Genomic DNA, 23,088 nt, shown 5'->3' on the forward strand with positions numbered 1-23,088 from the left:
CTAATGTTCATTCCCAAATGATGAAGCTCCTCGTCTGGACCACAACTTGTAAATCAATGCTTCAACGTTAGGTTACAAAGCATTTAGAGTCGTACAGTCAGAGTTCTACAGCACAGAAACAGGCCCTTCGGCCCATCGTGTCCATGCCGAAGATCAAGCACCTAACTATTCTAATCCCATTTTCCAGCACTTGGCCCGTAGCCTTGTATGCTATGGTGTTTCAAGTGCTCATCTAAATACTTCTTAAATGCTGTGAGGGTTCCTGCCTCTACCACCTCTTCAGGCAGTGTGTTCCAGATTCCAACAACCCTCTGGGTGAAAATTATTTTCCTCAACCCCCCTCTAAACCTCCTGCCCCTTACCTTAAATCTATGCCTCCTGGTTATTGATCCCTCCGCTAAGGGAAAAAGTTTCTTCCTATCTAACCTATCAATGCCCCTCATAATTTTGTACACCTCAATTGTGTTCCCCCTCAGCCTTCTCTGTTCTAAGGAAAACAACCCGAGCCTTTTCAGTCTCTCTTCATAGCTGAAATGCTCCAGCCCAGGCAACATCCTGGTGAATCTCCTCTGCACCCTCTCCAGTGCAATCACATCCTTCCTATAGTGTGGTGACCAGAACTGTACACAGTACTCCAGCTGTGGCCTAACTAGCTTTTTATACAGCTCCATCATAACCTCCCTGCTCTTGCATTTATTAGCCAAGGCATAGAATATAAGTATCCCATATGCCTTCCTAACCACCTTATCTACCTGTGTTGCTGCCTTCAGTGATCTATGGACACGTACACAAAGATCCCTCTGACCTTCTGTTATTCCTAGGGTCCTACCATCCATTGTATATTCCCTTGCCTTGTTAGTCACCCCAAAATGCATCACCTCACACACTTCAGGATTAAATTCCATTTGTCACAGCTCTGCCCATCTTGCCAGCCCATTTATATCGTCCTGTAATCTAAGGCTTTCCTCCTCGCTATTTACGATGCCACCAATTTTCGTGTGATCTGCGAACTTACTTATCATACCTCCTATAATCACCTCTAAATCATTAATGTACACTACAAACAGTCAGGGTCCCAGCACCGATCCCTGCAGTACACCACTGGTCACAGGCTTCCACTCGCAACAACAACCCTCGACCATTACCCTCTGCCTCCTGCCACTAAGCCAATTTTGAGTCCAATTTGCCAAATTTCCCTGGATCCCATGGGCTCTTACCTTCTTACCCAATCTCCCATGCGGGACCTTATCAAAAGCCTTACTGAAGTCCATGTAGACTACATCAACTGCTTTAACCTCATCTACACATCTAGTGACCACCTCGAAAAATTCAATCAAGTTAATTAGACACGATCTCCCCCTGACAAAGCCATGCTGACTATCCCTGATTAATCCCTGCGTCTCATTTACAACACAGAAACATGACTTTCGGTTCAACAGGTCTATGCCAGTGTTTAGGCTCCATACAGCCTCCTCTCACACCTCTTCATCTCACCCCATCAACCCATCCTTCTACTCCTTTCTCCCTCATGTGTTTATCCACCTTCCCCTTAAATATGTCTGTACTATTCACCTCAACCACTCCCTATGGTAGTGAATTCCACATTCTCACCATGCTCTGTGAAGAAATTTCCTCTGAATTCCCTGTTGGATTTATTAGTGACTAACTTGTATTAACAACTCCTAGCTATTGACTCCCTAAAAGCTTGGTTTATATTTCAATGAAATGTTATTGATGTTTCAGAAACTGACCAGGGAACTGTCGGACCTGGTGATTTACTGTCAGAGTACTCACTTCCACAGCTTTGACCAGACTTGGAGCAGGCAAGCTGCCCATGAGACATCCTCATTCTCCGAAACCAAGGCCAAGAAAATGATGGCTGAAAATGGTGAGCCCTGCTGTTTAATGAAAAAGCTGTGTTCCCCTGTGGATGCTATGTCTGAATCAATAATCCTCTTTACATTTCTTAGTGGGCTCCCTTAGGACTTGGCAACACATGAGGAGCGAAATGTAGATATTACAATGAGCTAAGTCAGGGTGGAGCATGATCAAGGGTTTATGGGAATGGGGGTTGAAGTCCAGTCATGGCTCACTCAGTTCCCAGAGGCTAGAACTTCAGACATAGGCCGGTGAGTCTAAAGTCAGTGGTAGGGAAATTATTGGAAAAAATTCTGAGACAGGATTAATCTCCACTTGGAGAGGCAAGGATTGATCAGGGATAGTCAGCATGGCTTTGTCAGGGGGAGATCGTGTCTAACAAATTTGATTGAAGTTTTCGAGTAGGTGACTAGAAGTGTAGATGAGGGTAAAGCAGTTGATGTAGTCTACATGGACATCAGTAAGGCTTTTGATAAGGTCCCGCATGGGAGATTGGTTAAGAAGGTCAGAGCCCATGGGATCCAGGGTAATTTAGCAAATTGGATTCAAAATTGGCTTAGTGGCAGGAGGCAGATGGTAATGGTCGAGGGTTGTTTTTGCAAATGGAGGCCTGTAACCAGTGGTGTACCACAGGGATCGGTGCTGGAACCCTTATTGTTTGTATGATACATTAATGATTTCGACATAAATATAGGAGGTATGATCAGTAAGTTCGCAGATGACATGAAAATTGGTGGTGTCGTAAATAGTGAGGAGGAAATTCTTAGATTACAGGACGATATAAATGGGCTGGTAAGATGGGTGGAGCTGTGGCAAATGGAATTTAATTCTGAGAAGTGTGAGGTGATGCACTTTGGGAGGTCTAACAAGGCAAGGGAATATACAATGGATGGTAGGACCCTAGGAAGTACAGAGGGTCAGAGGGACCTTGGGATGCTTGTCCATAGATCACTGAAGGCAGCAGCACAGGTAGATAAGGTGATTAGGAAGGCATATGGGATACTTGCCTTTATTAGCCAAGGCATAGAATATAAGAGCAGGGAGGTTACGATGAAACTGTATAAAATGCTGGTTAGGCCACAGCTGGAGTACTGTGTACAATTCTGGGCACCACACTATAGGAAGGATGTGCTTGCACTGGAGAGGGTGCAGAGGAGATTCACCAGGATGTTGCCTGGGCTGGAGCATTTCAGCTATGAAGAGAGACTGGATATGCTAGGGTTGTTTTCCTTAGAGCGGAGAAGGCTGAGGGGGGACCTGGTTGAGGTGTACAAAATTGAGGGGCATTGATAGGTTAGATAGGAACAAACTTTTTCCCTTCGCGGTGAGGTCAATAACCAGGGGGCATAGATTTAAGGTATGGGGCAGGAGGTTTAGAGGGGAGTTGAGGAAAATCTTTTTCACCCAGAGGATTGTTGGAATCTGGAACACACTGCCTGAAGAGGTGGTAGAGGCAGGAACACTCAACATCTAAGAAGTATTTAGATGAGCACTTGAAATGCCATAGCATACAAGGCTACGGGCCAAGTGCTGGAAAATAGGATTAGTTTAGACGGGTGCTTGATGGTCGGCACAGGTGCTTTGGGCCAAAGGACCTGTTTCTGTGCTGGAAAACTCTGACTCTCGGATCTGGAAGCCCCCAGCATGGTCCAGGGGCAGAACCTGAGAGGGGTTTTGGTGTCCAAGCATGATTTAGCCTATTGAAGAGCCTCTTTGAGCAGTTCCACCTATTTGCTCCCTCCTCCCAATGAAGCCTTTAGGAAAAAATGGAAGCGGACCAGAGAGCTAATGCTTTGCGCTTAACTGGCCGACCCCGGAGTGATTTAGGGGAGCTGGTGATCATATTCACTCAGCCCAATTTTTCTCCCCAGTAGCTGCGCCTCTGAGCAGACTTCATGCGTTGGGATGTGGGCTGATGCCACCTGCTTTCTTCTCGGCAGATACATGGACCACCTGTGCATTGCTGGAAGAGAGAGTCATGGCAGAATCCCCGCCAACTAGCCAAAGAGTAGCGTTGGCATGCAGCAGAGCACTACACTCTTCACTGGAGAATGGCACCAGTCACAGGGAGAGGTTAAAAAGGAGGGAAAATATTTTGGGTGACATACACTCTTGTCAGGGGAGGCGGGACGGTGGCCCAGAAATTCCACCGGGCTTCCACCAGCTGGCATTGGAGATAGGACAGGACACATGGAGTTTCTGATGTCCGAGGAGCTGATGGCAGGTTCTATCCCCTGATCAGAAAATTGTCTGAAATGCGTGGGTGATGTTTCTGAGCAGTGCTATCCCAGTCCAAACACATCATGCCCTCGTATAGAACGCATTGCACCTGACAAAACCGTTCTAAGTGTTACAGACAGGTGGTACGGGGTTTGGGTGGTTCCTACTGTTCACCTCCAAACTAACCCCAATCATGTTTTATTAAAAATGGTGAGTTAGTCCCTGTGGGAGTTTTAGGGTCAAATAAACAGATAAATGGTTTTCTCCTAGGTAAAAAACACTTTTTACACAACCCCTGAAATGGTCGCAACCTCACCCACACAACATACACAAGAATAGAGAGAAAAGGGTAGGATGTAGTTCAAAGTGAGGTAAGTGTTCATGGTTTATAGTAACCTGTTGAATCTTCTAAGGAGGACAGTCTCTTTTAAAGGTGCAGGCCTGGGTGTTTTATAGTCTTGAACTTGTTGAGGTGTTGTAGATTTCTGGTGGTTAAGACTTCAGACTGGAGGTGGTGGTTACTTTCAGTTCTCTGCTGCAGCAAGTTGAAGTGTCGAATTAGCAGCAGGCTTCTTCTTGCCTGGATGGATCTTTCAGACCGCTCTTAGCTGGACAGGCTTTATGTGATGTTGGCTTGATCTCTCCTCTGTCTCCAGAGAGCTACCTTTTAGGGTAAAAATCTATCATATTCGAGTTTCTGTTAGGAGACACTTGTCCTTCTCCCCTGGTGTGACCACACAATGAATCCATGTCTATCTATTAATGTGTGATTTGTTATGTTATCATGTGGCTACATCACACCTATTCATTCTACTTTTGCCTGTGAGCCAGATTGTCTCCAGCATCCTTTGTTAATCCATTAATAGGAACATAAGAGCAGGAGTAGGCCATTTAGCCCATTGAGCCTGCTCCACCATTCAATCTGATCATGGCTGATCATCCACTTCAATGCCTTTTATCCCACACTATCCCCATATCCCCTTACATCATTTGTATTTAGAAATCTGTCAATCTGTGCTTTAAACATACTCAATGACTGAGCTTCCACAGCCCTCTGGGGTAGAGAATTCCAAAGATTTACAACCCTCTAAGTAAAGAAATTTCTCCTCATCTCTGTCCTAAGTGGCTTCACCCTTATTTTGAAATTGTGTCCCCTGGCTCTAGACTCCCCAACCAAGGGAAACATTTTAGCTGCATCTCTCCTATCTATCCCTTTAAGTATGTTGTAGGTTTCAATGAGATCACCTCTCATTCTTCGAAACTAGAGAATACAGACCCAGTTTCCCCAATCTCTCTTCATAGGACAGTCCCCCTATCCCGGGAATAAGTCTGGTGAACCTTCGTTGCACTCCCTCTATGGCAATAATATCCTTCCTAAGGTAAGGGGATCAAAACTGCACACAGTACTGCAGGTGGGGTCTAACCAAATTTCTGTACAATTGAAGCAAGACTTCACTACTCCTCTGCTCAAATCCTCTATAAATCGATAAAGGCTAACATACCATTAGCCTTCCTAATTGCTTGCTGCACCTGCATTTAGCTTTCAGTGATTTATTGACGAGGACACCCAGTCCCTTTGTATATCTACACTTTCTAATCTCTTACCATTTTAAGAAATACTCTGCACATCTGTTCCTCCTACCAAAGTGAATAACCTCACATTTTTCCACATAATATTCCATCTGCCATGTTCTTGCCCACTCACAAAGTCTGTCCAAAGCCGCTTTGCATCTTCCTGAACACATTACCACCTAGTTTTGTGTCATCCTTGAACTTGGAAATACTACATTTGGTCCCCACATCCAAAACATTGATATATATTGTGAACAGCTGGGGCCCAAGCACTGATCCCTGCGGTACCTCACTAGACACAGCCTGCCAACGCGAGAATGACCCGTTTATTCCTACTCTCTGCTTTCTGCCTGTTAACCAATCCTTAATCCATGCCAGTATATTACCTCCTATCCGATGTGCTTTAATTTTGCTAACCAATCCCCTGTGGGGGACTTTATCAAAAGCCTTCTGAAAATCCAAGTATACTATGCCCACCGACTCCCCTTTATCAATTCTGTTAGTAACATCCTCAAAAAACCCCAACAGGTTCATCAAACATGATTTCCCATTCATAAATCCATGTTGACTATGCCCAATCAGATCATTATTATCCAAGTGCCCATTTATCACATCCTTTATAATAAATTCTTGCATTTTCCCAACAACTGTGGATAAGTGTCATTAATATGCAATAGTCCTCCTTTCAATTTCGGAGGGGTTCTCCAAAAGCTATTTCAGACGAGGTTGACGTGTTCCATCTTGGCAGACAAGTTTGTTTATTTCCAGTACAAGAGAGGTCACATGACCACTAATCCATTTTGACTTTTGTATAATTGTCCATGTTCTAGTGTTTCTTTTTGTTCAGCACTTGACTTTTTAAATTCATAATTCTACCATTTCATTGTTTCTTTCATCACGGCTCCTTCTGTTCATGTCACAAGTTACAGCATTTGAGGCCATTTCTTGCTCACTATGATGTCAGATATATTTATCTTGTCCTTTTATGCTTGTCTAAGGATTGTTTCCCTTTTCTTTTTAGGGCCGACTTTTGTCATTCACAACACTTTGCAGCTATCCAAGGTCTATCCCCTAGGCTCCCGGGTAGATTCTTCCAACTTCAACCCTCAGGAGATGTGGAACGGTGGCTGCCAGCTAGGTCAGTATTATTCACCTGTGTAATAGAATACTGTCATAGAATAGTTAGAGCACAGAAGGAGGCCATTCAGTCCATCGTGTGCATTCCAGCTCTCTGCAAGAGCAACTCAACGAGTCCCACTCTCCCGCATTTTCCCCCGCGCTCTGCAATTTTTTCACTCCAGTTGTTTATCCAATTCTCTTTTGAAAGCCAGAATTTAACTGCCTCCACCACACTCTCAGGCAATGCATTCCAGATCCTAACACTTGCTGCATTTAAAAAAAGATTTTCCTCATCTCGCTGTTGGTTCTTTTGCCAATCACCTTTAAATTGGTTCTTGCCTCTGCCACCAATGGAAGCAATTTCTCTCTCTCTCTCTACCCTGTCTATATCCCTCATGATTTAGAATACCTCTATCAAATCTCCTCTCAACCTTCTTGAACCTATCCACGTAACTGAAGTCCGTCATCCCTGGAACCATTCTTGTGAATCTTTTCTGCAGCCTCTCCAAAGCCTTCACATCCTTCCAAAAGTGTGGTGCCCAGAATTGGACACAATACTCCATTTTAAGGCCAAACCAGTGTTTCTAAAAAGGTTCATCATGACTTCCTTGCTCTTATACTTTATGCTTCTATTTATAAAGCTAAAGATCCCGTATGTCGTATTAACCATTTTAACCATAACCACCTTCAACGATTTGTGACCTATATCACCTAGCACCCTCCCCCCCCCCCCCCCACACCCCGGCCAAGTCTCTTTGCTTCTGCACCCCCTTTAGAATTGTACCCTTTCTTTTATATTGCCTCTCCTCACTCTTCCAACCAAAAATGTATCACTTGACACTTCTCTGCATTAAATTTCATCTGCCACGTGTTCACCCATTCCACCAGTCCGAAAAGCAACCATTCACTGCTATTCTGTTTCTGTCACTCAGCCAATTTGGTATCTGTGCAGCCACCGTCCCTGTTACAAAATGAGATTCAACTTTGCTGACAAGCCTATTATGTGGCACTTTATCAATCGCCTTTTGGAAGTCCATGTACACCACATCAACCGTATTACTCTCATTAACCCTCTGTTACCTCATCAAAAAACTCAATCAAGTTAGTTGAACACAATTTGCCTTTGAAAAATCCATGCTGGCTTTCCTTAATTAATCCACACTTTTCCAAGTGACTGTTAATTTTGCCCCAAATTATCATTTCTAAAATAAAAACAAGAAATGCTGGAAAAACGCAGCAGGTCTGGCAGCATCTGCGGAGAGAGAAGCAGAGTTAACGTATCAGATCAGTGACCCTTCGTCTAGGTTTGGTGACTGGGTGACAGCTTTGCGGAACGCCTCCGCTCTGTCCGCAAGCAGGATCCTGCTTCCGGTTGCTTGCCATTTCAACACACCCCCTGCTCTCATGCTCACATCTCTATCCTGAGCTTGCTGCAGTGTTCCAGTGAACATCAACGCAAGCTCGAGGAACAGCACCTCATTTACTGATTAGGCACACGACAGCCTGCTGGACTGAACATTTGAGTGAGTTCAATAATTTCAGAGCATGACGGGCCCCCCCCAGTTTACTTTTATTTTTAGTTATTTTTTAGTTTTTACATTTTTTTTGTATGTTTATTTCATTTCATCTTAGTTTGTTCAGTTTGCTTACCCACTTTTTTTTCATGTTTGTACTTGCTGCTGTTCAATCTTCAGTCCGTTAATACCCTATCTGTACTAATGCTTTGTCTTTCAACACCATTAACATATTGTTTGCCTTTGCTCCATGACCTTTTGATCAGCCATTCTGTGGCCTTGTCCAATCTACACCTTCTCCTTTGTTATCTCTTGCCCCACCCCTGCTTTACTTGCTTATAACCTTTGACATTTCTAATCTTTGCCAGTTCCGAAGAAGGGTCACTGACCTGAAACGTTAACTCTGCTTCTCTCTCCACAGATGCTTCCCGACCTGCTGAGTATTTCCAGCATTTCTTGTTTTTATTTCAGATTTCCAGCATCCGCAGTATTTTGCTTTTATCATTTCTAAAAGTTTTCCCACCACCAAGGTTAAACTAACTGACCTGAAGATTATCCTTACACCCTTTTTTGCACACGGGTGTAACATTTGCAATTCTCTAGTCTTCTGGCAGCACTCCTGTATCTAAGGATGACTGAAAGATTTTAGTTAGTACCTCTGCAATTTCCACCCTTACTTTCTTCAGTATCCTCAAATGCATCCCATCTGGTCCTGGTGACTTATCAACTTCAAGTGCAGCCAGCCGTTCTAATACCACCCCTTTTATCAATTTTTAGCCCATCCAGTATTTCAACTACCTCCTCTTTCACGATAACCTTGGCAATATCTTCTTCCTTGGTAAAGACAGATGGAAAGTACTCATTTAGTACTTCAGCCATGCCCTCTACGTCCATGCATAGATCCCTTGTTGGTCCCTAATCAGCCCCACCTCTCCTCTGACTACCCTTTTACTGTTTATATGTCTATACAAGACTTTTGGATTCCCTTTTTTGTTAGCTGTCAGCCTCTTCTCATACTCCCTCTTTGCCTCTTTTCTTTTTTTCACTTACCTTCTGAACTTTCTATATTCAGCCTGCTTCTCACTTGTATTATCAACCTGACATCTGTCATATGCCCCCTTTTCTGCTTCATCTTACTCTCTATCCCTTTCAGCATCCAGGGAGTCCTGGCTTTGCTTGCCCGACCTTTCCCCTTGTAAGAATGTAACTGGACTATTTTCAAACTATTTTATCTTTAAAGGCAGTCCATTGCTCCATTCCTATTTTGTCTGCCAACCTTTCATTTCAGATCTATTCTCGCCCCAGTAAAATTGGCCCTTCTCAATTAAGTTTTTTTTACTCGAGATTGCGTCGTGTCCGTTTCCATAGCTAACCTAAACCTTATGATGCTATGATCACTGTCTCCCAAATGTTCTCCTACTGACACTGGATCCATGTGACCCACCTCATTCCCCAGAACCAGATCCAACAATGCCTCCTCATTGGGTCAGAAACAAACTAATCAAGAAAATTCTCCATAATGTATCTCAAACTCTTTTCCCTCTCTGCCCTTTACACTATTACTATCCCAGCCAATGTGAGGATTACCCCTGAAATAATCAAGAGTGCTAAGCCTGCTATACTCTCAGCACTCCATGAACTGCTTTGCCTGTGCTGGGATGAGGGAGTAGTACCACAGGACATGCGCGATGCCAATATCATCACCCTCTATAAGAACAAGGGTGACCGCGGTGACTGCAATAACTACCGTGGAATCTCCCTGCTCAGCATAGTGGGGAAAGTCTTCGCTCGAGTCGTTTAAACAGACTCCAGAAGCTGGCTGAGTGTGTCTACCCTGAGGCACAGTGTGGCTTTCGAGCAGAGAGATCCACCATTGATATGCTGTTCTCCCTTCGCCAGCTACAGGAGAAATGCCGCGAACAACAGATGCCCCTCTACATTGCTTCCATAGTTCTCACCAAAGCCTTTGACCTCGTCAGCAGACGTGGTCTCTTCAGACTACTAGCAAAGATAGGATGTCCAGCAAAGCTACTAAGTATCATCACCTCATTCCATGACAATTCAGCATAGCGGTGCTTCATCAGACCCCTTTCTTATCCTGAGTGGCATGAAACAGGGCTGTGTTCTCGCACCTACACTGTTTGGGATCTTCTCACTGCTGCTCTCACATGCGTTCAAGTCTTCAGAAGAAGGAATTTTTCTCCATGCAAGATCAGGGGGCAGGTTGTTCAACCTTGCCTGCCTTAGAGTGAAGACCAAAGTATGGAAAGTCCTCATCGGGGAACTTCTCTTTGCCGATGATGCTGCATTAACATCCCACACAGAAGAGTGCCTGCAGAGACTCATCGACAAGATTGCGGCTGCCTGCAACGAATTTGGCTTCACCATTAGCCTCAAGAAAACGAACATAATGGGACAGGATGTCAGAAATGCTCCATCCATCAATATCGGCGCCCACGCTCTGAAAGTGGTTCAAGAGTTCACCTACCGAGGCTCAACTATCACCAGTAACCTGTCTCTTGATGCAGAAATCAACAAGTGCATGGGAAAGGCTTCCACTGCTATGTCCAGACTGGCCAAGAGGGTGTGGGAAAATAGCGCACTGACACAGAAAACACAAGTGCGAGTGTTTCAAGCCTGTGTCCTCAGTACCTTGCTCTACGGCAGCGAGGCCTGGATAATGTATGTCAGCCAAGAGCGACGTCTCAACTCATTCCATCTTCGCTGCCTCCGGAGAATCCTTGGCATCAGGTGGCAGGACCGTATCTCCAACACAGAAGTCCTCGAGGCGGCCAACATCTCCAGCATATACACCCTACTGAGCCAGAGCCGCTTGAGATGGCTTGGCCATGTGAGCCGCATGGAAGATGGCAGGATCCCCAAGGACGCATTGTACAGCGAGCTCGCCACTGGTATCAGACCCACCGGCCGTCCATGTCTCCGCTTTAAAGACTTCTGCAAACGCGACATTAAGTCCTGTGACATTGATCACAAGTCGTGGGAGTCAGTTGTCAGTGATTGCCTGAGCTGGCGGACAGCCATAAAGGCGGGGCTAAAGAGTGGCAAGTCGAAGAGACCTGCTTGCCAGTCTCCTTCCTAGCTATCTAAAATCTGCCTGTCGGACCGCATCCTTCTTTCTGCCTATGTCATTGGTATCAATATGGAATACAACCTCTAGTGGTTCACCCTTCCCCCTTTCAGGTTCTGCAGCCACTCAGTGACATCTGTCACCAGGGAGGCAACATGCCATGCTGGATTCACATTTGCAACTACAGAAACACCTGTTTCCCCAAACTACAGAATTCCCTATCACTAATGCTTTCCCAATCTTCCTCCTGGCCCCCTCTACAGCTGAGCCAGCTGTGGTTCCATGGACTTGGCTCTGGCTGCACTCCCCAGAGGAAAGGATAGTAGAGGCAGAAACCCACAGCTCATTTAAAAGGGGTCTGGATATGCAACTTGAGTGGCATAACCTGCAGGGCTACAGACCAAATGCTGGAAGGTGGGATTAGACTGGGTGGCTTGTTTCTCGGCCGGCGCAGACATGATGGGCCAAGTGGCCTCTTTCTGTGCCGTAAACTTTCTATGATTCTAATCATCACCCTCACCAGTATTCAGAATGGAATGCTGGCTAGAAAGCAAGATGCACTCATGGGAACTCCTGCATACTTGCCTGCTCTGCCTTGACTCTCTGATGCTCACTCATTCTCTGTCTGCCTGCATACCCTTTAAGCTGCAGGGTGCCCACCTCTAGAAACTTGCTATCCACAAAACACTTGGCCTTGCGGATGCATATTAGTGACGCCAGCTGTTGCTAAAGCTCCGAAACCCAGAGCTCGATATCCTCCAATTGACGACACTTCCTGCACATATGTTTGTCCCCCCACATGGAGCAGGATGTGCATTTCTCTGGACTGAGATAACCTTCTGTGGCTCTATTTATTAGACTATTAACTAAATTGAGAAATAATTTTAAGACAAAAAAAAACTCAGCAGCTATGCACCAATGAGCTCCTTCCCTTGTGCTCACAGCACTTTAGTGACCTCTACCACTTAGGACGAGGGCAGCAGATACATGGGAACACCACCATCTGCAAGTTCCCCTCCAAGCCGTACACCATCCTGACTTGGAACTATATCGCCGTTCCTTCACTGTCACTGGATCAAAACCCTCAAATACCCTTCGTAACAGCACTGTTAGTGTACCTAACACCACAAGGACTGCAGTGGTTCAAGAAGGCAGCTCACTACCACCTTCAGGGCAATCAGGGATGGGCAATAAATGCCCATCGCTTGCCAGCGATGCCCATATCCGATTAATGAAGTTTTCAAAAACTGTTTTTGGTGGTTGGCCGCCATTTCTTCCTCAGTTGTACTAGAACTCCTTTGCATCATTTCATCAATCTTTAGCATTCCTCTTAACAGACAAACGAGATCTTGCTTTGCTGAATATGCCATCTGAAAGATGGCACATCTGACAATGGAGCATTGTTCCTATTGCACTGAAATGCCAGCCTAGATTATTTGTTCCCGTCTTCGAGTGGAGCCTGAACCTAAAACCTTATTGACTTTAAGGCAAGAGTACGTTCAAATGATCCAAGCTGACAAATATTATCCGAAGTATCTACATTTCAAACATACTTTACCCTTTAAAAATATCAGGGCCCATTTTCTGGAAGAAGCAAAATTATGATTTGGATCAGTGTTGATTTAGATATGGGACTGAAGGTATACAGGTCAATTGAGACAAAAAATAAAGTACCTGCATTTATATAGCACCTTTCACATCCTCCGGACATCCCAAAATGTTTCCCAGCCAATGAATCACATTGGAAGAGTTCACTATTGTTGCCAGACATGGCAGCAAATGTGTGACACAGCACAATCCCACAGAAAGCAACCAGTTAATCTGTTTTTTGGAACTGTTGACTGTGGGATAAATGTTAGACAGGACAAAATACTAAGGAGCATAACTTACCACACAATAAATGGAACTCCAAATTAAAGTTCCAGTCATCTAAAGGATTACGTTGGAATTCAGTGAAAGGCTTTTATCCATTTGCAGCATCCTAATCACTGTGCTTGTTTATTTTTTGCAGTGGCCCTGAATTTCCAGAAGCCTGGAATGGAGATGGATCTAAACAAAGGGAAGTTCCGACAGAATGGTCGGTCTGGCTACATCCTGAAGCCCAGTTTCATGAGGGACAGGTCCATTCAGTTTGACCCATCATGGCCAATCGCAGGATCAGGTCTCAACAGGAAGCAGCTGATCATCGATGTAAGCTTATTAGTTTCCTTAAAGCATGAGCTGTGTGTGTTTGGGACAAATAAAAATCAAGCTCAGATCAGTGCAGATGGAATACATTGAGATTTCTTTAACAGTTGACAGATTTTGCACTTTTAATAATGGAAAGATAAAGTTATTGTATTGATTTTTGTTCAGAATGAAGGGTCTAATTGCCCCTTGACTGCATCATCAAATAAGGGACTGTTCACTGCAGTACAGAATAAGAATAGATCCTTTCACTCCAGGCAATAGCAATGATACTCTTCTCTCCAGTATGTCCTACTGTCCCTAAGACTTTCTCCTACAAACAGTGCTCCTAGAAAACACTCCAACTCCCAACCAGTCTTTTGTTGAAACAAAAACAAGAAATGCTGGATTCACTCAGCAGGTCTGGCAGCATCTGTGGAAAGAGAAGCAGAGTTAACGTTTCGGATCAGTGACCCTTCTTTTGTTGAACCTTGCTCAGTTGCATGGAAAAAATCTTCCCTGCCCCACCAAACCCCTTTTGCAATTCGCTTTTAAAGGAGCCATACCCTACCTCTTAAAGATGAAGTGTCTTGAAAAGAGCCATGCACTTACCTGGGGATCGGGGCGCTTATCAGCCTGTCTTTCAGACACTGGGCACAGTAGTAGCACATGTCATGACAAGCCTTGGTTCAAATTGGACAAAAGAGCTGAATTCAAGAGGTGAGGTGAGAGTGACTGCCCTTGACATCAAGGCAGCATTTGACCAAGTATGGCATCAAGGAGGCCTGGCAAAACTGGAGTCAATGGGAATCCGGGGGAAAACTCTCCGCTGGTTGCAGTCTTACCTAGCACAAAGGAAGATGGTTGTGGTTGTTGGAAACCGATCAGCTCCAGGACATCACTGCAGGAGTTCCTCAGGGTAGTGTCCTAGGCCCAACCATCTTCACTTGCTTCATCAATGATCTTCCCTTTATCATAATGTCAGAAGTGGGGATGTTCACTGCACAATGTTCAGCACCATTCATAATTCCTCAGATAATGAAACAGGCCGTGCCCAAATGCTGCAAGACCTGGACAACATTCAGGCTTGGGCTGATAAGTCGCACCACACAAGTGCCAGGCAATGACCTTCTCTAACAAGAGAGAATCGAACCTTCTCCCCTTTGATATTCAACAGCATTACTTTTGCTGAATCACCCATCATCAACATCCTATGGGCCACCATTGACCAGAAATTGAACTGGAGCAGCCACATAAATACTGTGGCTGCAAGAGCAGGTCCGAGGCTGAGACTTTTGCTGCGAGTAACTCCCCTCCTGACTCCCCAAAGCCTGTCCACCATCTAGAAGCACAAGTCAGGAGTGTGATGGAATACAGCTCCAACAACACTCAAGAAGCTCAGCAGCATCCAGGAGAAAGCAGCCCGCTTGATTAGCACCCCATCCACCACATTAAACATTCACTGCTTTCACCACTGATGCACAATGACAGCAGTGTGTACCATATACAAGATGCACTGCAGCAATGAACCAAGGCTGCTTAGACAGCACCTTCCAAAGCCATGATCTCTTCCACCTAGAAAGACAAGACAAGACTTCCCTTCGCCTCGTCTATCTTCTGTTTCCTTTTTGATTTCCTGGGTTTCCCAGACCCTTGATACAATAGTCTTTGAGTCAGGGTATTAAACCCCAGACATCCCTCTGCAGTACGACAGGCCGAGGAAGCTTGGGTACCACCCCAGCCTGTACTTCCCAGGCACCTCTCTTCACTTCCACCTTGACCCAGATGATGGGGTTAATAAAATACATCATATATATGCACTTTACTCTGATTTTATTCAGGTGGTCGAGAGCTGAAGGCTGTACCAGAGCTGAGGTAATGATGGTTGCTGCACTCTGAGTCAGTAAGGGTTATCACCACCTTTTGATTCACCTTCATTGTTTCTAGGAAGGGGTATGCGCCCTCCACATGGTTCACAAGCTGTACTAAGCAACTCGGGCAATCGCTGCTGGCATCCCTGGATTCCAGGAGGCTGCCCCTGATTTGGCCAGAGTGGAACTACTCATCAGTAACATCACAAGTCCCTTCACTTCAGTGCCTCCTTTCACCGTCGCTGAAGTTTTATCAGCCCTGGATCCAGTCCCATTCTTTGGACTCTAAATGGTTCAGCCAGGGTTGCCTGGAGATCTGACGAATTCATCTGTGGCGAGTTGTCTTTCCACCAACATTATCAACTCTTGGGCATTGGCTGGGTCACGTTGACCTACCCACTTCCTGATCTGGGGTGGTAGGGCCACAGTCCATTACCACAACTCCACAACTCTGGCAGGAGAGTTGCTGTCAGGTTGAAGCTACTACTTGGCCATAATATCAAGTCAAACATTTGAGAGCGGGTTGCCTTGCCCTCCTGGTAGCACTAGGCATTGAACCTCTGATAGTTGCAGTTAAGGTGACGTCAGCCCTGACTAGGCTGTCTGCAATCCATTGTGGATTGTTGGCTGCCACGTGTGGCTCCATGTTAATGTAGGCCTTCTGGGCATCACTCACTAGGAAGGCTGCCATGATACCAGCCCATTGGTCCTGTGGCCACCTCTCCTGCTCGGCACATCTTTCAAAGGCTGAGATATGTCTCCACATTTGTTTTCTGCAGCAACAGGCTGGCTTGGATAGGTTGGAAGAGGGATCCTGGCCTTCCATATGGCCCTATCATTGCCTCAATTCCACAATCTCTTCCTGACTCTGGGTCTCCTGCTGGACCTCCAGGATCTGAGTGGTCCTTCTCTTGTGCGGTCTTGCCGAGCTCTTGTGGTCCACACCAGTTCTTTCATTGAGTTGGTCTCTTCCTTTCTCTATTAGAGGCTCAGATTCCACATCTGACACCATGGGTGGAATCTTAACCACCTTAATCCCGGCTGGGACTATTTTCAGGTCTGGAACCCGACACTCTGACTGGATTCTTACTGGAGCAAACCAATTGAAATCCTGCCTTTGGGCTCCTCGACCAATTGGGGAGCGTGTGTAGGATGACACATCCATTCTGTCAAAGGAAGGATTTCTAATTAAAGGGACCCTGGTATGCGTTACAAAAACTCACCAGGACTTGGAATTTTGAAGCTGCAGCAAGCACAGGAATGGAGAGGAGACCTGGAAAGTCTGCTCCCTGGGTGTGTGTGTCTCTTATTTGGAGAACCTTCTGAGGGGCTGCAGTGAGGTGAGCTCACACAAGGACAGGAGGAGGAGGTCTCCAACCAAGCAAGCGTGGATGAAAGTAACCGAGGAAGTTGGCAGCAGGGGGTGTGGTCTCTCCAACCTGGAGACAATAGACCGAGAGCAGCTGGTACAGCTGTTGCTGCTGGAGCAGTTGGCAGTGGTGTGACATCTGCTCTTTCCCCTCAGCAGAATGGAAGGTGGAGCTGCATAAGCTGCTCCCATGCTGTGTTGAAGGCTGGCAGTGTTGTGTTTACGCCAGGTTGCTGGATATGGTATGTATATCTGATTTATCTCTGAGCAATGCAGATATCACACTTGTATTAAATCACCTACTGGTTTATTTGCAGCACATTAAACTATAACAGTTCTTACATGAGTTCAGTACATGTCTTCTCATAGCAGCCAGTGTGTTTTCTGTAGAAGATCCAAGCTGTATGTTTTAGTTTCACTTTTAACCTTTCAGCTCCACCCATAGGCTTAAGCAATCATACACAGTGAACACAGATAAGTGGACAGACTAATACAATCAAACCCAGATCCATCAAACATTACAGGCAACAGGGAAGTGCAGCTGAAGGTAGTGAAGTGCAGCTGAAGGTAGTGAAGTGCTGGACTAGTGAACTGCTTTCCAAGAAGTTGGCAATCAACTGGTAAGCAGTGATAATTCTCAGAGAAGGAGTGCTTTGAACAGCAGCCTTCAATGGCCATGGCTGGAGCTTTTCATTGTAATTGATCAAAGCCTTCCCAACTTGTCAGTTTCACTGAAGAAGCTCTTTCCTCTCTGCACTCGCCTCGGTGACGCTGGAGAGTTGCTGACAGGTCAGGAAACAGGTTCCATGGCTGGGAAATCCAGGATTCAGCGATAAAGCTTCTCATAATTGGCTGCATAACAACTTCAAGCTCTTAATTACTTACCCGACAGATCCAAGGGGATTCCCCACTCACCTTCACTGCTGCCTCGAGGGAAGCCAGAAGAGTGTGCATCACATTGGGATCCTGGCCCGATGCCAATTTCTGGAAATTTTGCAGCCCCACTTGCCCCTGAGCCTGCCTCCAAAGCTCTGGGAAAATTCTGCCCCATCTGTTACACTGTCCTACCATCTGCGAGACTCCTTTTTCCTACAAACAGTGTTGCCTAGAAAACTCTACAATTTCCAGCCTTTTCTTGAACTTTGCCTTTTTATGCTCTGCTGGCTGAAGAATGTCTTCCTTCACCCTATTTGCAATAACCTTTTAAAGGCAAAGTTCTTAAAGGGGCCATACCCTTCCTCCTAAAGATGAGGTTTTTTAAGAACCATCCCCTTAATCGGGGATCAGTGCCTTCATTCACCCTGCTACATACAACAATTGGACTCCTCCATAACACACCAATAGAACTCTTCATTCTGATGAGACATATCTGCTCCTGGACCTTTAGTAAGTCTTTGCTTTCTATCATTGCATCCTGAGGCAACCACATGTCTTGATGTTGTCCCACTGTCCCTCTACCTTTCTCTTTCTCTCAGACTGCCTCTTCTGTCTCTGATTCTCATCTCTCACTCTCGCTCTATCGGACCCAGGCCCAGCACTGTAACCCCAGATCTCAGGTAAGCGAGGCAGTAGGCCCCGACGAGGAGGTGTGGGGGTGGTGGTCGTAAATGTCCAGGGGGAAGGGGCTGCTGGGAGGAGCATTGTTTCCCGGCCGGGGTCCTCTGTGGGCCACAGATTGTCCATGGAGAAGGGACCCTTGCCCCTTCCCCACTTCCCACCAGGCCTGCAGCAAGGGTGCCTCATTTTACAAGGTGCCCTCCCCGCATGGCGGAGGCCCCACCCATCGGCAGGTGGAAGAGGTCCTTTAGTGGCCCTCAGTTGGCCTCTGGGCGGAAGGCCGTCGTCTGCTTATCCTATCCCCGGGAAAATTGCTTGGCGACCGACTCTCTACCCGCCATCCCCACCACCCCCCACCCCCTGCTCCCAGCACTACCCGTCCCGATTCCATGGGCCCACCCCCGCCCCCTCTGCCCACCTCCCGCCTCCGACCTCACCTCAGGAGGGCCCATCAAATCCAGCCCTCTGTGCCTCTCTGTCTCTCTCAAGTTCCTATCTGTGGTGAATTACAGTACGCCCCATGTTGTAGAGCCCCATGTTCTCAGACTGATATCTCTTTTTTTCAGGTTATTACAGCTCAGCAGCTCCCTAAAGTGAATAAGGATAAAAAGAATTCCATAGTGGATCCCCTAGTGCGTGTGGAGGTACACGGTGTTCCTGATGATAACGCCATGAAAAAGACAAGGCATATAGAAAATAATGGTAAGATGCTGATGGAGCTACAAACCCTGTCTGATGTCTAATGCTCCTGTGAAGCACCTTGGGACGTTTTATGAAAGGTGCTATACAAATATAAGATTGTTATAGTTATAGTGTCTGAGGATCTCAGTAGTGTTGTGGCTATTACCTATTCTGCACTTGGGTAGCTGATGGGCCGTACACAGTGACTTATGTAAGAACAAAGAACAGTACAGCACAGGAACAGGCCATTCGGCCCTCCAAGCCTGTGCCGATCTTGATGCCTGCCTAAACTAAAACCTTCTGCACTTCCGGGGACTGTATCCCTCTATTCCCATCCTATTCATGTATTTGTCAAGATGCCTCTTAAATGTCTCTATGGTACCTGCTTCCACCACCTCTCCCGGCAGCAAGTTCCAGGCACTCACCACCCTCTGTGTAAAGAACTTGCCTCGCACATTCCCTCAAAACTTTGCCCCTCGCACCTTAAACCTATGTCCCCTGGTAACTGACTCTTCCACCCTGGGAAAAAGCTTCTGACTATCCACTCTGTCCATGCCGCTTATAACTTTGTAAACCTCTATCATGTCGCCCCTCCACCTCCGTCGTTCCAGTGAAAACAATCAGAGTTTATCCAACCTCTCCTCATAGCTAATGCCCTCCAGACCAGGCAACATCCTAGTAAACCTCCTCTGTACCCTCTCCAAAGCCTCCACGTCCTTCTGGTAGTGTGGCGACCAGAATTGCATGCAATATTTGAAGTGTGGCCTAACTAAAGTTCTGTACAGCTGCAGCATAACTTGCCAATTTTTACACTCCATGCCCCGACTGATGAAGGCAAGCATGCTGTATGCCTTCTTGACTACCTTATCCACCTGCGTTGCCACTTTCAGTGACCTGTGGACCTGTACGCCCAGATCTCTCTGCCTGTCAATACTCCTAAGGGTTCTGCCATTTACTGTTTACTTCCCACCTGCATTAGACCTTCCAAAATGCATTACCTCACATTTGTCCGGATTAAACTCCATCTGCCATTTCTCTGCCCAAGTCTCCAACTGATCTATATCCTGCTGTATCCCCTGACAATCCTCATCACTATCCGCAACTCCACCAACCTTTGTGTCATCCGCAAACTTACTAATCAGACCAGCTACATTTTCCTCCAAATCATTTATATATACTACAAAGAGCAAAGGTCCCAGCACTGATCCCTGCGGAACACCACTAGTCACATCCCTCCATTCAGAAAAGCACCCTTCCACTGCTACCCTCTGTCTTCTATAACCGAGCCAGTTCTGTATCCATCTTGCCAGCTCACCTCTGATCCTGTGTGACTTCACCTTTTGTACCAGTCTGCCATGCAAGACCTTGTCAAAGGCTTTACTGAAGTCCATATAAACAACATCCACTGCCCTTCCTTCATCAATCATCTTCCTCAAAAAACTCAATCAAGTTAGTGAGACACGACCTCCCCTTCACAAAACCATGCTGCCTCTCGCTAATAAGTTCATTTGTTTCCAAATGGGAGTAAATCCTGTCCCGAAGAATCCTCTCTAATAATTTCCCTACCACTGACGAAAGGCTCACCAGCCTATAATTTCCTGGATTATCCTCGCTACCCTTCTTAAACAAAGGAACAACATTGGCTATTCTCCAGTCCTCTGGGACCTCACCTGTAGCCAATGAGGATACAAACTTCCAGGAACTTGCGATACATTTTTGTAGCGTCATCACCAGGATTGTGTCTGCACAGGATACACACAATGGCTGCGCAGGGCATCAGAACATTGTCACAACTGAGTTGGGAATGGCCGTGAGTGGTACAGATGATAAGCTCCCAGTTCGTGCATGTTCTATGCTGCCTCAATGAAACGTGGCTGGAGTGGGTCCATTACTGTTGGCCGTGTCACCCCTGGATTTGCCATGATTTCCTCCAGAGTTGTGATGCATTGTTGGGTCCACAGGAGGAAATATGTGCTGGGGAGAGCTCATCTCTGTGCTGCACACTCCCCTCATCCCAGGGATTAGTCTGGTACGCCTCCATTGCACTTTCTCTACGGCAACGATATCCTTCCTTCGATAAGGAGACTAAAACTGTACACAGTACTCCAGGTGTGGTCTCAGCAAGGCTTTATTGCAGCAAGGCATCATTACTCCTGTGGTCACATCCCCTTGCAATGAAGGCCACTGTACCATTTGCCTTCCTAATTGCTTGATAGCGAATATGATGATACAAAAAAAAAAGAGGGTGCATGATGCATGTCAGGTGAATTCCTCAAGCGAGAACCAGGCCAAATAAGTCGAGAGGGAAAGTAAAGAGGAAAATAAGGCTGACAAAGGTTAGGAGAATAGAATGTCAATTAACATAAAAGGGAACTCAAAAGTCTTCTACTGACATGTATATAGTAAGCAGCTAATCCGATGCGGGGTGGATGCTCTTTGGGACCAAGAAGGCGCTATATGCTTAGAAGTGCAGGGCAAGACCAGAATACTTAATGAGTACTTTGAGTACTTTGTGTTGGTGTTTAACTAAGAAAGTGGATGGTGACAGAATATTGGTCGAAGCAGAGATGGCAGACGTAATGGATGGGGTGAAAATTGTTAGGCAGTATGTACTGGAAAGGCTGGCTATGCTTGCATCCCAGGTTGCAAAAGAAAGTGGGAGTGGATGTTGGGGGTTTTCTGCAGGCCTCCCAACAGCCAGAGGGAGGTAGAGGAGCAGATATGTAGACAGATTTTGGAAAGATGTAAAGGTAACAGGGTTGTAGTCGTGGGTGATTTTAACTTCCCCGATATTGACTGGGACTCACTTAGTGCTAGGGGCTTGGATGGGGCAGAATTTGTAAGGAGCATCCAGGAGGGCTTCTTGAAACAATATGTAGATAGTCCAACTAGGGATGGGGCCGTACTGGACCTGGTATTGGGGAATGAGCCCGGCCAGGTGGTCGAGGTTTCAGTAGGGGAGCATTTCGGGAACAGCGACCATAATTCCGTAAGTTTTAAGGTACTTGTGGATAAGGATAAGAGTAGTCCTCGGGTGAAGGTGCTAAATTGGGGGAAGGCTAATTATAACAATATTAGGCAGGAACTGAAGAATTTAGATTGGGGTCGGCTGTTTGAGGGTAAATCAACATCTGACATGTGGGAGTCTTTCAAAACGTCAGTTGATTAGAATCCAGGGCCAGCATGTTCCTGTGAGGAAGAAGGATAAGTTTGGCAAGTTTCGGGAACCTTGGATAACGCGGGATATTGTGAGCCTAGTCAAAAAGATAAAGGAAGCATTGGTAAGGGCTGGAAGGCTAGGAACAGACGAATCCCTTGAGGAATATAAAGACAGTAGGAAGGAACTTAAGCATGGAGTCAGGAGGGCTAAAAGGGGTTATGAGAAGTCATTGGCAAACAGGATTAAGGAAAATCCCAAGGCTTTTTATACGTATATAAAGAGCAAGAGGGTAACCAGGGAAAGGGTTGGCCCACTCAAGGACAGAGAAGGGAATCTATGTGTGGAGCCAGAGGAAATGGGCGAGGTGCTAAATGAGTACTTTGCATCAGTATTCACCAAAGAGAAGGACTTGGTGGATGATGAGCCGAGGGAAGGGAGTGTAGATAGTCTGGGTCATCTCTTTATCAAAAAAGAGGAGGTGTTGGGTGTCTTGCAAAGCATTAAGGTAGATAAGTCCCCAGGGCCTGATGGGATCTACCCCAGAATACTGAAGGAGGCAAGGGAAGAAATTGCTGGGGCCTTGACAGAAATCTTTGCATCCACATTGGCTACAGGTGAGGTCCCAGAGGACTGGAGAATAGCCAATGTTGTTCCTTTGTTTAAGAAGGGTAGCAAGGATAACCCAGGAAATTATAGGCCGGTGAGCCTTACGTCAGTGGTAGGGAAATTATTTGAGAGGATTCTTCGGGACAGGATTTACTCCCATTTGGAAACAAATGAACTTATTAGCGAGGGGCAGCATGGTTTTGTGAAGGGGAGGTCGTGAGTCACTAATTTGATTGAGTTTTTTGAGGAAGTGACAAAGATGATTGATGAAGGAAGGGCAGTGGATG

At 46.0% G+C, this 23,088-nt stretch overlaps 1 protein-coding gene across 2 annotated transcripts in view; it reads left to right on the forward strand.

The window, feature by feature from the left end:
• Positions 1-23,088, forward strand: part of LOC137348028 (1-phosphatidylinositol 4,5-bisphosphate phosphodiesterase delta-3-like) — a 109,369-nt gene that overhangs the window by 75,477 nt on the left and 10,804 nt on the right. For both annotated transcript variants that reach the window (XM_068013112.1, XM_068013113.1), the window contains exons 10-13: positions 1,744-1,888; positions 6,692-6,808; positions 13,403-13,581; positions 18,921-19,056. In XM_068013112.1, the coding sequence (XP_067869213.1) occupies positions 1,744-1,888; positions 6,692-6,808; positions 13,403-13,581; positions 18,921-19,056 (577 nt within the window). The remainder of the gene's footprint in view (positions 1-1,743; positions 1,889-6,691; positions 6,809-13,402; positions 13,582-18,920; positions 19,057-23,088) is intronic.

Source organism: Heterodontus francisci, chromosome 33 (assembly GCF_036365525.1).
Source record: "Heterodontus francisci isolate sHetFra1 chromosome 33, sHetFra1.hap1, whole genome shotgun sequence".
NCBI classification, from domain to species: Eukaryota; Metazoa; Chordata; class Chondrichthyes; order Heterodontiformes; family Heterodontidae; genus Heterodontus; species Heterodontus francisci.